The sequence below is a fragment of the Vombatus ursinus genome, unplaced genomic scaffold, assembly GCF_900497805.2.
Source record: "Vombatus ursinus unplaced genomic scaffold, bare-nosed wombat genome assembly UNPS02014778.1, whole genome shotgun sequence".
Taxonomy (NCBI): domain Eukaryota; kingdom Metazoa; phylum Chordata; class Mammalia; order Diprotodontia; family Vombatidae; genus Vombatus; species Vombatus ursinus.
In genome coordinates this window covers 9,238,505-9,252,952 of record NW_020954556.1, presented here as the reverse complement: position 1 = coordinate 9,252,952, position 14,448 = coordinate 9,238,505, and the positions used below count along the sequence as shown (strand labels likewise).

General features: G+C 42.4%; 1 protein-coding gene across 2 annotated transcripts in view; it reads left to right on the top strand.

The window, feature by feature from the left end:
* Positions 1-14,448, top strand: part of TACC1 (transforming acidic coiled-coil containing protein 1) — a 150,247-nt gene that overhangs the window by 13,578 nt on the left and 122,221 nt on the right. Inside the window, exon 1 of one of the 2 annotated variants that reach the window (XM_027865024.1) lies at positions 2,493-2,570. The exons of the other annotated variant lie outside the window; for it this stretch is intronic. Within the exon in view, the coding sequence (XP_027720825.1) occupies positions 2,500-2,570 (71 nt within the window). The 5' untranslated portion in view covers positions 2,493-2,499. Of the gene's footprint in view, positions 1-2,492; positions 2,571-14,448 lie in introns of those variants that run through there. 2 annotated transcript variants of the gene reach the window in all.

The following is a 14,448-nucleotide window of genomic DNA, read 5'->3' as shown; positions in this document are numbered from 1 at the left end:
AGTTGAAGGAAGTCAGGGAAGCCAGGAGGCAAAAATGAAGAGGGAGAGAATTCTAGACATGGCCCAGGGGTGGAGGGTGGGGGGACCAGTGAAAACGCAGTCAGGAGATGAATTGTCTTGTTCAAGGAACAGCAAGGAGGCCAGTGTCGCTGGATTGCAGAGTAGTGGAGAGGAGTAGGGTATGAGACGTTTGTAAAAGTGAGGGGCAGGAGAGGTTGCGACAGGTTTTAAAAACCAGACAGAAGATTTTTTTATTTAATTTGATCCTGGAAGTGATAGAGAGCCACTGAAGTTTATTGAGTAGGGGGTGACTTAGTCAGACCTATGTTTTAGGAAGATCACTTTGACAGCTGGATGGAGGGTAGGCCGGAGTGAGGAGAAATTTATATCTGGGAGACCAATAAGCAGACTATTGCAATAGTCCAGGTGTGAAGTGCTAAGGGGCTGAAACAAGGTGGTGACCGAGTCAGAGGAGAAAAGGGGGCACCAGCTTCTCTCCAAGGATATCTCCTTAAAGGATCATAAGATCATAACATTTGGAACTTGAAGGATCATAGGACCTAAGAAATCCTCTGGTCCAGCCCCTTCATTTTACATATGAGAAACTTGCACCTAAAGAGATAAAGTGATTTGCTCCATTATAGATAAGGAGAAGATCCAAAATCCCAACTTGGGTCATCTGACTCTCCCAATCCAGCATTTCTTCCACTATAACATACTGACTCCATTGCCTGGTTGCAAAGGCCCCACTAAAGCATATGGTATGGGCATAAGTTGATCCAGCCTCTCCCTTTCCAAGCTGTTCTGATCAGAATACCTGAGCTGCTACAAAGCAAAGATACTGGAGTGGCTTGCCATTTCCACCTCCAGCTGATTTTACAGATGAGGAAACTGAGGCAAACAGGGTTAAATGACTTGCCGAGGGTCACACAGGTAGTCGGTGTCTGAGGCCAGATTTGAACTCAGGAAGTGAGTCTAGATGGAGCACTCTATGCATTGTGCCACCTAGCTGCCGGCTGGGCAGGGTGGGGAGGGCTTTTTGGATGGTGACTGTGAGAAACAGGAGTCCCTAGTAACAGAGGCAATCTGCAGCTGCCCGACAGCAGCAGAGTTCTTGAGCCAAGCTGGAAACCGCATGATTGTGCTGAAAGATGACGGTGGCAGCCCACAGGCGATGGCAGTGACCGGGAGGCAGGATAAAGGCAGTGGATGCCAAAACAAAGGGAAAGCAGATCCAGGAGCGAAGGATTACAGCTGGGGAAACTGAAGCCCAGTGAAGTGACTTTCCCCAGACCAAAAAGGAATAAAATGACAAACCTAGATTAGATACTCACAGTCTTCCGACCCTTAATGCAACGAGGTACCCACAGCACCTCATTGCACAGTACCACATCGCTTTAAGCTTAGCCTCTGGTAGCCTACCTAGAACCAGCTGCAGAAGGATTACCTTCCAGCCCTCTGAGTCTACAAGGTGATGAAAGCCGCGCAACCAACAACCTTCCTGGACTTGAGCAAGCATCACTGACCTGCTGCGGAGCCCAGAAAGCACCCCTTCTTCCCCTCGAGGGAAATCTGATTCTCCAGCTGTGCCTTCCACTCCTCGTCCTCAGTCACATTTGAGGAGCAAAGTGGGAGAGGGAGAACGATTTCGTGGGCTTCGCTCCACCCAGTGGATGACAGAGTCCGCTGTGAAACAACGCAGCTGTGATGTGTTGAGTAGCCGAGTACGGGACTTCGTGTTCGAACCTCCTCCCTGCTATTTACTGCCTGTGCAACTGTGAGCAAAGCACTTTAGCTGTGTGGCTCTCAGCTTTATCTGTCAAAAGAGGGAGTCAAGCTAGATAATTTCTAAAGTTCGTTCCAGCTTTTAATTCAGGGATTCTTAACTTTTGGGGAAGAGTATCGTGGACACTCTCCCTGCCCCAAATCTGGCAAAGCCCATAGATCTCTTCTCAGAAGAGTGTTTTTAAATAATTGAAGGAAATGCTAAATTTCAATGAGAGGTCAGTGAAAATAAAGTTTTTTTTTTTTTTTTTTTGCCCATCCAAGTTTTTTGAAATCTATTCGTGACCCCAGCAGGCTAATAACTCCCACTTTAATACTTTATTTTTTCTATTATGACCCCCTCTACCCCGGCAGCCACATCACCCCCTCTGTTTAGTGGGCTGGTTATCCCTTCCCTTTTCTGGGCACTCACCCCAGCCCTGGGTGATCTAGGCTTGGGGCGGCCGAACGCTGCAACTGGCGAAATTGGCTGCGGTTCAGGCCACCTCCCGCCCATCGGACAATGCAGTTGCCTGGAAGGGAGGCAGCCAGAAGGTCCCGGGAGCGTTTTACTGGGGTTGGGGCAGGGCTCAGGACCCTGAGGAACGGCTGCCCCCTCCCACTCTCCCACCCTCTGCTCCACCCCCTCTTCCTCCCTCTCGCCTCCAGTCCCGCCTGCTGCAGGGCAAGCCGAAGGGCCGAGCGGGAACCAACTCCGCACTAAGTTAAGGAAAGATGGGAGGCTCCTTCTCCCAGAACCCGAAAGACGCGGCTGGGGAGAAGCCCCAGAGACCCAGGGACCCTGTGTGAGTCGGAATACCCTTTCTGTTTCCCGGAGAGTGGCGAGAGTACGCCTCAATCTGGGGCGTGGAGGGGAAGGAAGGTGGCCAGGGCTGGTTCCCGAGGAGCCAGGCAGCGCTGGGACGTGCCCAGCTGCTGCAGCTGCAGCTGCCGCCGCCCCGCCCTCGCTGGGCGTCCGTCAGTCGGTCAGTCAGTTGGTCAGTGTTTGCAGCCTATCCTAGGCACTTAGCAGCTCCCGGTGCCCCCAGAGCTCCCGGCTCACTCCGGGGGTGGGGCTGGAGGGGAGACCTGCCGAGTCTCGGTGCTGGTGGGGATTTGGTGTTCTGCTGGTGTGATGCGACAGCTACATGCGAAATACTCTGGGTCAAACTGAGTTGTAGGTGTGTGTGTGTGTGTGTGTGTGTGTCTGTGAAGGGGTGGGGGGTGGCAGGCATTTTGGCCTTGCCCTTCGAAGAGGAGGCACAGTGCTTGTGGAACGTAAGTGGTCTGTGATAATCACACTTCATTATAAGCTTTAGACCCTGATGGAGACCTCGGATGAGGAAACTGAGGCCAATTAGAGTTGGATTCCAACATAGGACTCTGAATTTCAAATTCTTTTGACTCCTGCACCATGCTTCCTTCCCTTGTGCAAAAGGCACATTAATATACAATTATCTACTCCAATCCAACAAGTATATATTAATTACCTACTTTATGCTTATGATATTACTTTACTTGAATATAAACTGGAGGAAGATAAAGGGGAGGAAATAATTATTGACTTTGATTTTGCCAGCCCCATCCTCCAGTTTTCTGTAATCATATCGCTTCCAAGGGAGTAAAATCATGTTTTCCCTTGATTTGGAGGTACAGGGGCTGGTTTTGAGGATTGACTTTGTCGCTTGCTAGCTATGTGACTTTGAACAAGTGGCTAGACTTCTTTGAACCAAGTTTCTTCATCTATAAAATGGGGAGAAGCTAGGTGACACAGTGGAAGACTTATCTTTCTGATTTAAAACCTGGCCTCATATACTTACTAGCTGTTTGAAGAGGGGCAAGTCATTTATTTAACCCTGTTTGTCTCAGTTTCTTCGTCTGTGCAAGGAGCTGGAGAAGGAAGTGGCAAACCACTGCAGTATCTTTGCCACGAAAACCAAATTTGGTCACAAAAAGTTGGACACCACTGAACAACAATAATTGTCCTTACCTACCTCATAGGGTGGTTGTGAGCATTGATTTCTCATATGCAGGATGTTCCAAAGATGTTCCAAAAGTCTTAGTGCAGAACATCCTGCATGTAAAGAAAAGCAATATGTAAATATAAGCCATTGTTATTTTACAAAGGAGTATTTAGAAGAAGTGACTAGAAAGAAGTGCAGTATGGTTTAGTTGATAGAATGTTGGAATGGGTTTCAGGAACTTCTGAGTTGCTGGAGGTAGTTTCCACACTGGTCCTTAACATAATGACCTTTACTAGAAAGGGGATATAGGAAAGAAGATTTTCCTAACTATTAAAGCACCAGAAAATATAATGGACTTGCCAAGGGGATCAAAGAGTGTTGAGTTCTTCAGCACCAGAGGTATTCAAATAGAGGCTAGGTGATTATTTGTTGCAGATATCGTAGAGTAGATTCATGCTTTGGTTAAAGGTTGCATTTTTGACAATGCCCCAAATTCTGTTTCATTCAGTCATTTTTCAGTCGTGTTTGATCCTTCATGACCCCATCTGGGGTTTTCTTAGCAAAGATACTGGAGTGCTTTGCCATTTCCTTCTCCAGCTCATTTTACAGATGAGGAAACTGAGGTAAACAGGGTTAAGTGACTAGCCCAGGGTCACCCAGCTAGTAAGTGTCTGAGGCCAGATTTGAACTCAGACAGAGGAGTCTTCCTGACTCCAGGTGGAGCACTCCATCTACTGTGGCACTATATCTAGCTGCCCCAAATTGTGACTCCAGGCCTTTTGCCACCTAGATGCCCCAAATTCTGTTAATGTGGTCTTAACGATGACTAGGCCCTGGCTTGGATTACAGAGCTGGTGTTATTAAGTTAGGCAGCCTAGAACTCCTGATGATTACAATTTAATTCTCTCAGGAGATGAGTATTGTTTTGTAGCAGTTCCATTTTGAGAAGCAACGTGATGTCAAAAGATTTATTAGCCACTCACATTCTAATTCAGCAATGACTTCAGTAATCCCAAAAGCTAAAATTCAAACTGACTTTGCATAAGTGAGGTGTTGTGGTAGAGGGAAAAGCCCAGTGACCCTGGAGTCAGCAGAGGCCTGTGTTCAGCTCTCCTTACTCTGCCCCTCTTTCTGACCCTCAGAGCCCTCATATGTAAAAGAGGCATAATAATTCCCATATGCCTACTTCCTAAAGTTGTTGCAAGGATTAAGTGAGGTAATATAAAGTACTAAGCAAACCTTGAGGCATTACATAAATGTCAGCTTATTATTATCTAGGAAGCAGTCAAGCCTGACCCTGTTAGAGAGAAAGATACTAGGAAACACTCAGAAGGAATTGACTTAATGAGACTTTTTCTTTTTAGGATGGTTTGAGGGTTTTTGGGTGGGTTTCAATTTTTTTGTGACATCCACCCTCTCAGTACTCTTCAGTTTGATTTCACAAATGGCTCCTTCCAACATTTTGATGAGAACATTTTATGGGCCCTAAAGTAATGGGTTCATGTCAAACTCGTGACTTTGCAATGCATCATATTTTGAGAGAGGGAGAAAAACTGCACTATCACATGGAGACAGCCTTTGTTGTGGTAAAGAAACTCATATAATTATCTTTTCTAAGGAGAGTTTCCTCAAGATTCATATACTACTGATGTGGGCAGATAATTCTCATGAGTTTTGAATACACACCATGACCAAAACTCATTTCTGGAAGTTAAAAAATAAAACATCATCTTAGGATTTAGAGCTGGGAAGGACCTCAAGGATCATCAGGGTCTTTTGACTTAAAGCTTTATTGCTTTTTACAAATTGCCCCTGGGTGTGTCACTTGTGACATTATGCTACATTCTTTTGGGGAAACAGCCTGGCTTGTTTGTTCTTTGCAAATAAGGGCAGGGTTTATTGTGTATCTTGAAGCCTATTGAATTAATTCAGTGAGATCATGTTCTCACTACAGAGCTCCAGAAATAGACCCACTGTTGTCATCTCTGGAGTTTCTCAGTTTGGTGAACTTGGTGATTAATTACAAAATCTGTTCTTCAGCATTTTGGCGGTAGCTTTGAGATCATCCTCCCTCATATGGTTCTGAAAACCCCCTTCTCAAAAGAGCACACATCTAGCCCCAGGAATAATGATCATAAAATCCCCAAGTGGGTCTCTTTAACTTAATAAACATTTATAAGCATCTGCTATGTGTAGGGCTCTATGCTAGCCAATAGGGATACAAAGTTGGAAACCTCCAGGTCCCTCAGCAGCTTACATTGCACTACCAGTAAACATTTATTAAGTGGATACTATGGGCCAGGCACTGTGCTAAGTGCTAAAGCCACAAAAAAAGGCAGAAGACAGTGCCTGCTCTCAAGGAGCTCACAGTCTAAAGGGAAAGACAATATGTGAACAACTGTGTGCAAACAAGGTAATATACAAGATAATTTGGGAGAAGTCTCAGAAGAAAGGCACTGCTGGGGAGTATGGGATGTACACAGAAAAATATAACGCAAAGAAAGGATTACTATATGGCTTTTCAGACATATTATACATTCCTCCCCTTCAGTGCGATCTACTTTCTAGTCATATTGCCCCATTTGATATCTTTCACATGTTCCAATCTCCCATCTCTGTGCCTTTGAACAGACTGCCCCACTCCATACCTGGAATTCAGTCTTTCCTCACTGTGCCTCTTAGAAACTCTAGTGTCTTGAAAAACTCTTTCTGCTGGCTCTAAAATTACCTTGGTTTTACTTTGTGCACATTTTGTATCTACTTACATATGTACATATTGTCTCTCCTAGCAGAACATAAGCTCCTTGAGGGCAAGAACTGTTTCACTTTTGTCTTTGTGTCCTCAGCACCTAGGACAGTGCCAGGCACAAGCAGGTGCTTATTAAGTTATTTTTGATTGATTGAGGTACTCTAGGAAGATTTGAAGGGAGGGAGGGAATGAGAGAGAGAGAAAGAGAGAGAGAAGTAATAAGAGCCAGGGGAAGAAAGGTGTTTGTATCTAAGCATAACCTTTGAAGGAAGATAAAGATTCTGATCTGCAGAGTTGAGGAAGTATGTCTTAGGCGTAATGGAGGACTTATGTGAATATGGGGAAGCAGGAAATGGTATATTGAGTTTGGGGAACTAATAGTTCAAGTAACCGGAGTTCACCTGATAGGCAAATTGATCTGGAATGTGAGGTGCATGAAGAAGAATAACATGAAATAAGACTAGAAGGATAGTTAAGTTGGAGCCAATTTGTGGAAGGCCTTGAATGCCAGGCTACATATTAATGTTTTAACTCGGAGATAATAGGGAGCCAAAGAAGTTTTTTTGAGCATTAGAGTGATGTGATTAGACCTGTGCTTTTGTTTTTGTTTTGTTTTGTTTTGTTTTGGTGTGTTTTTGTTTTTGTTTTTAGGCAATTGGGGTTAAGTGACTTGCCCAGGGTCGCATAGCTAGTAAGTGTCCAAGTGTTTGGTCTGAGACTGGATTAGACCTGTGCTTTTGGAAGAACATTTTGGCAGCTCTTTAGAAGATGAATTGAAGAAAGAAATTGGACACAGGGAGTTCAAGGGTAAAGTTTTTTCACTATATAGTCCAAATAAGATGGCATGATGAGTAACAAAACTAGGCTTGAGAGAAGATTCAAGGGGATAGATGTGAGAACAAGCTCTTGGGGAAGTATATTGCCATAACCTGAGAAAAAGAGTTACCTCAGAGATCAACTAATCTCTCCTATATATGAGCAGGAATTCACTTTATAACATTCCCCACTATGTGGTCACAAGACTGTGCTTGAAGATTTCCATTGGGTCTCCAATATGGCTGCTTGAGGAAGGTGGTGCCTTGACTCAGACAATAGTTACAGCAATGCCTGAGAGAGGGTCATCACCATTATAGCATTCATGAGATCTATGGAGGATTTGATGCCCAAGACCAGTTGGAAGATGAATTAGAGCAGGCTTTAGAAGCACAATACAAATAAATAGCCATAGACCCCACCCTAAATGGCCATGAGACTGCCCACTGATCACTATTGGGAGGTGCCTACACAAGGCAGCTATCCTGGCAGGCAGTGCCTGCCTCTTTACCCCTTTGTTGGGCACTTCTCTTGGCTTATTCCCGCTACATTTCACTGCGTGACTATGCTTAGAAGGAGCCTGTTGCAAGTATTGAGTACCTATAAACTTTTCCAGCTGCCTTTGCATAACCTCACTTCCTCCACCGCCTAACTGTTGGTGAAAAGAGATGACCTGAACAGAAAGAGACTGCTTAATACAAGAGCACTTTCTGCCTTGGTGTACTACATAAAAAGGATTTACAACCTCTGTGCTATATTATTTTAAATAGAAACCAGAGCACTAGACCTGGAGTCAGGAAGACCTAAGTTCAAATCCAGCCTCAGATACTAGCTGTGTGACTTTGAACAAATCACTTAACCTCTGTTTGCCTCAGTTTCCCCAACTGTAATAATAATAATAGCACCTATATCCCAAGGTTGTTGTGAGGGTCAAATGAGATATAAAGTACTTAGCACAGCGCCTGGCACATAGGAGGTTCTTAATAAATGGCTAGAACAGTGTATTAAAGATTTCCACAGTAACATCACAATGAAATTTAGAGCTGGCCCTAGCATACCCCTGGTACTAGCAGCTTCAGGGATCAGAAGATGTATCACATAGAAAGTGGGAGTGCTAGATCTGATGGGTGAAGGAAGCCAAAGATTCTTAGAGGTGGAGGTGAGATAGAGTATTTAACAACCAGTGCAAAAGGACACAGTTCAAAGATGGAGATTCACGTCTAAAAGTTTTTAGAGAGAGAATCAGTATTGGAAGGGATCTTAAAAATTGGGGCAGCTAGGTGACACAGTGGATAGAGCTCTGGCCTTGTAATCAGGAGGACCTGAGTTTGTCTCAGACACAGAACACTTACTAGCTGTGTGAGCCAAGGCAAATCACCTAACCCCAATTGCCTCACCAAAAAGAAAAAAAAAAAAGGAACTTTAAGGGGCAGTGAGGTGTCCAAGTGGATAGAGTACCAGCCCTGGAGTCAGGAGGACCTGAGTTCAAATTTGGCCTCAGACACATAATACTTCCTAGCTGTGTGACTCTGATCAAGTCACTTAACCCCAATTTGACTCACTAAAAAAAACAAGTCTTAAAAATCATATCTTAAATACTAATCTTTAGAATTTTAAGAATCTTAAAAGTATTCTAGTCTCCTACTCAATGCATGACTTTCTGGCATACAGTATGAAAAAGACACTTTAAAAGCTACCATGTTAATGAATAGAAGTTTAGAAGGCAAATTCAAACACAAAAGAGAGCTTGTGGTTTATTTAATACCTTCCTTTTTTGGATATGTATTGCAGTCTAAGCCTTCAAATATTTCTGAAAGTGGAAGGATTTAATCTTCTCTCAGAGGAGGTTGCTGATATCCTGTTGGGACACATGGAGAGACTGGATAACACTGAGCTCCAGGAAATGCCCCTTCTCAGACTCAAGGAACTATAGAATCCATTGTTTCTTTGTGAATTTTTTTTTTTAAGTCACTCGAGGCCTGTAAGTTGATTATACTCAGAAGTCCCTAAGGCTGCTGAAGTCATTGATGTGCTTGAATATTCAGAATTTATATTTCAAAATGTTGTTTATTCAGATATTAAAAGTAAGAGAAGATAAAACTTTCCTCTTCCCAAAGCTTACATGTAAGAGACGTGAACATAGATGTAGTCAAGTAGGAAATTACTGAGTATTTAAACTGTTTTTTATTATTTAAAAATTTTTTTTCTCCATTTTATTAAAAAAAATTTTTTTAGTTTTCAACTCTCATTTTTATAAGATTTTGAGTTAAAATTTTTTTTCTCCCACCTCTTTCCCCTTCCCAAGCCAACAAATAATCTGATATAGGCTATACATTTACAATCATATTAATCATATTTCCACATTAGTCATGTTGTGAAAGAAAAGTCAGGACAAAAGGGAAAAACCACAAGAAAGAAAAAACAAACAAAAAAGAGAAAATAGTATGCTTTGATTTGCATCCAGACTCCATAGTTCTTTCCCTGGATGTGGATACCATTTTCCATCATGAGTCTTTTGAAATTGTCTTAGATCACTGCATTGCTGAGAAGAGCTAAGTCCATCAAAGTTGATCATCACACAATGTGGCTGTTACTGTGTACAATGTCCCCCTGCTTCTGCTCACTTCACTCAGCATCTGTTCTGTAAGTCTTTCCAGGTGTTTAAAACATTTTTAAAAAATTAATTGCTCATGAACTAAGACAATTCCAAAAAACTCATGATGGAAAATGCTATCCACATCCACATCCATGAAATCTGAATTCAGATGGAAACATACTATTTTCTCTTTTTTTCCTTTGTTTTTTTCTTTCTCAAACCATTCTCTTTTCTTGGGGAGGTGGAGAAAATTTAAAACTGAAAATCTTATAAAAGTGAATATTGAAAATGAAATGAAATAAATAAATTGATTTGCTCTCTCAGCTCCAAACACAAAGAATAATGGAATTAGTAACTCATTGAGATCCATCATGGTAGAATCTAGGAAGACATTTTCATTTCATCTAGTTCATTTGTTCATTCTTCTTTTTATTCAATTCAGCTTAACCATTTATTGCTTACTATGTGCCAAGCACTGTGCTGGGCATTCGGGATGAAAATAATGACAGTTTCTATCCTCAAGGGGTTTCTGTTCTACTGGAATAGAATTTATTCAACAAGCTTTGAAATATTTTTGTTGATATCTATGGTTTTATAACAAATCCTTCTCCCTTTACTCAGGGAGACATACCTTGCAACAAAGATCAAAAAGAAAGAAGAAAAAAGTAGAAACCAATAACTGTGTCTGACAGTGTATGCAATATTCCATAGGCCTATTCCCCCACCTCTGCAAAGAGAGGAGGTAAATATATATGTATATGTGTTTATATGTGTATATATTATATATATGTATATGTATGTGTGATAATATATACATATCTATATATCTACATATACATGTACATATATATACATATATGTATGCACATGTGTGTTTTCAACTCTTACCCATGGCTGAACCCAGTCATCATAACAGCATTTAGTTTCATTCTTTTTCTTTCTGTTTTTATTCGAAAAATATTTTTTAAACAAAGGCTATATTATGTATGACAAGGACACTTTAATTGTACAGGTACAGTTTGAAGCTGCCCAGGCCAACATCATTTTGTTAAATACCTTATAACCAAATTCTTCTGTGAAATTTTGACAGTTTGCTGTCACAGTGGCGAAATATTACCTCTGTGGAGCTCTCTACACCATGGTGACATTTCATCTAATGTATTGTGTATGGTGAGCCATGTTTTAGAATCAAAGAATTTTTAAACTGGAAGGAGTAAGAGGGAAAGAAGCAGCATTTAAGTTCTGACTGTGTTCAAGGCACAGTGCTAAGCACTTACAGTTATCTCATCTTGTCCTCACGACAAGGTTGTGGAAGGTTGGTACTATTATTATTCCCATTTCACAGCTGAGGAAACTGAGGCAAACAGTGGTTAAGTGACTTGCTCAGGGTCATACAGCTAATGCGTGTCTGAGACTGAATTTGAACTCAAGTCTTTCTGGCCTCTCAAAACTCCGAGCATTTTACCACTTAGTAGCTAGCTCCATGTCCTCATTTTACATTTAGCCCAGTCTCACACAGATAGTATCAGCCAGTATTCAAGTCTGGATCCTTTGGCTCCCAAACTAATTGTCTTTCCACTCAGCAAACATATTCCTAGAACCAGTGAACTTTGTGTGGAAAGATTTGCCTGTGACATAGAGTGGTGATTGCCAAGAAGCTCTCCCAGAAGACTTGGGATCATAGATGGAAAGTTGGAAGAGACCTCAGCAGCCATCTCATCGAGCTCTCTCATTTTATAGCCTTGGAAACCAAAGCCCTAACCTCTCTGCTGACCTTCAGTCTCCCATATATTTAACTCAATGTGTCCAAAACTGAACTCACTATTTTTTCCCCAAACCCTCGCTCTTCCCAATTTCCTTTTTACTGTTGAGAGTACTACCTTCCTCCCAGTCACCCAGGCTTGCAGACTATGTGTCCTTAACTCCCCTCTCTCATTCCCCCTTATCAATCTATTGTCAAGACCTATCTATTTCACTTTTACATATACCCCTTTTCTCTCCTCTGACACTGTCACCCTCTAATGCAGTGCCCTTACCACCTCACACCTGGATTATAGCAACAGTCTGCTGGTTGGTTTACCTGCCGCTTTCCCATTCCATTCCATCCTCCACTAGGTTGTCCAAATTATCTTAAAGTGCAGGTCTGACCGTGTCACCCCCCTACTCAATAAACTGCAATGGTTCCCTATCACCTCCAAAATCAAGTATAAACTCCTCTGGTTGGTGTTCAAAGCCCTTCAAAGCCCCCCTCCCCCCCCCACACCTCGCCAACATTTCCAGCCTTCTTATACCTTAATCTCTTCCTCTCCCCACAGTGTACTCTGTGATCCTGTGACATAGGCTACTTGCTGTACCTGGAGCAAGAGGTTCCATTTCCAGGCCCCAGAATGTTCATTGGCTGTCCTTCATTCAGGCAACCCTCTCCATCCTTACCTCTGCCTTCTGGCTTCCCTAGTTTCCTTCAAATCTCAGGTGAAGGGGGCAGCTAGGTGGTGCAGTGGATAGAGCTCTTGTCCTTGGAGTCAGGAGGACCTAAGTTCAAATCCCGCCTCAGGCACATGACACTTATTAGCTGTGTGACCTTGGGCAAGTCACTTAACCCTGATTGCCCCACCAAAAAGCAAAAAAACAAAACAAAAAAAACAAATCCCAGGTAAAATCCCATCTTCTGCAGGAAGCCTTTCCTGATCCCCCTTGATTCTATTTCCTTCTGTCTGTTGATAATTTCCACTTTTTCTTGCACATGTTGTTTGTTTGTATATAGTTGTTTGCATGTTGAAGAGTCCATTAGATTGTGAGCACCTTGACAGCTGGGACTGTCTTTTCCATTTCTTTTTATCCCCAGCAGTTAGTACAATGCTTGGTACATGGTATATTCTTAATAAATATTTATTTAGTAACTGACTTACTAAGGCCTAGGGAGGTTTCCTGCCCAAGGTCACCCAGGTAGTAAGAGACAGCGTTAAGCCTCACTAAAGAAAAGCTTCCAGAGAATGTTGTGGATTAAGAGTTTAAAAACAGGGAATAAGGAGGAAGGATAGGAGTCTTCTTGGGATAAGTCTCTCCAAACGTTAGTGAGGTTGGTCCTTTAGTAATGAAAATGTCCAGTTGCTGACACACTTGAAGGCTTTTTGGCTTGGTAGGACCTGTTGGAGTTTGTGCCCCATTGGCATAGACTTTGAGAGCCCAGGGTCACCTTTGGGTCATCAAGAAACATCATTAAGAAGAGTCAGAGAAGGTCTTCAATAGAGAGGATGTGTAAGCAGCTAGGTGGTGTAGTGGATAGAAGTAGGGGTGGGGAATCTGCAGCTTAGAGGCCACATGTGGCCCTCTAGGTCCTCAAGTGTGTCCCTTTGACTGAATCCAAACTTCACAGAACATGGAGAGTGATGGGCCTGGAATCAGGAAGATCTGAATTCAAATCCAGCCTCAGACACTTAACTATGTGACCCTGGGCAGGTCACTTAACCTCTATCTAAGTTTCCTCTTCTCTAAAATGGGAATAATATTAGCACCAATCTCAAAGGGTCATTATGAGGATTAAGTGAGATAATATTTGTAAAGTGCTAAGGCACAGTGCCTATTTCCTTTCCCCATCTTAAGTTCCCATTTTATAGATGAGAAAAATGAGACTTGAAATGATCTGCTCCAAGATGACACAGTAAGTATTACAGTCAAGGACATAATACAATGTTCTTTTCCGGCATATTATATTGACACCTTACAAGGAAGTGCTTGGTCATGAATAGCACAGTTAGCAATGGTTATAGGTTGTTTTGGAGGGGAAAATCTTCAGTAGGCAGATATCTGAGAAGAAGAAAAAAAAGGCTCTGTGTTTTTGACATGTCTTCAGTGAAGGAAAGATTAAAATAACAATGAATAAAAAGCATTTATTACGCACTTATACCATGTAAAGCTTCATGCTAAAAGGTTCAAAAGAAGTTTACATTCTAATAGGGGAGAACAGCAGGTAGACAGGGTGTGGTAGCCAGGAAAGGAAGGATGCTGCTTTGGTAAGTGACAGAATAGAGGAGGTGCTTGACACGACCTTTCCAGAGGCAATGGTAGTATTGGTATGGGGATGGAAGCAGGGTGTGGATGCCAACCAATCAGGAAGCATGTATTAAGCATCTACTGTGTGCCAGGCTCAGTGCTGGACATTGAGGATAAAAAAAAAGTGAAAGAAGATGGGGCTGGGATGGACAGATGGAAGTATGGTCTGGCTAGATAGAGTAGGCAACGTGAAGTCGCTCCCACTGAGTTACCAATGTGAGAGTTTGGCTTCAAGACATATCCAAATCTCAGAAATCCCATAAGAAAGGCTGTGCTTGGAGGAAATAAATCAATTCCTCTGTGAGTTTCCCTCTTTCCTCCCACCACTTGTGTTCTCATCATTACCAAAAAGCATTTAAAATCCCACTTGTTCAGGGTGTTGTGCAGAATTGAAATTTGTTGATGTGCAATTAAGAGACATGTGGAGAATGTGGGAAGAGATTTGTGGAACAGGCATAGAAAATAAGGCATGTGAGGAACGGTGAAAAGAATTGGATTATTTAAACCAG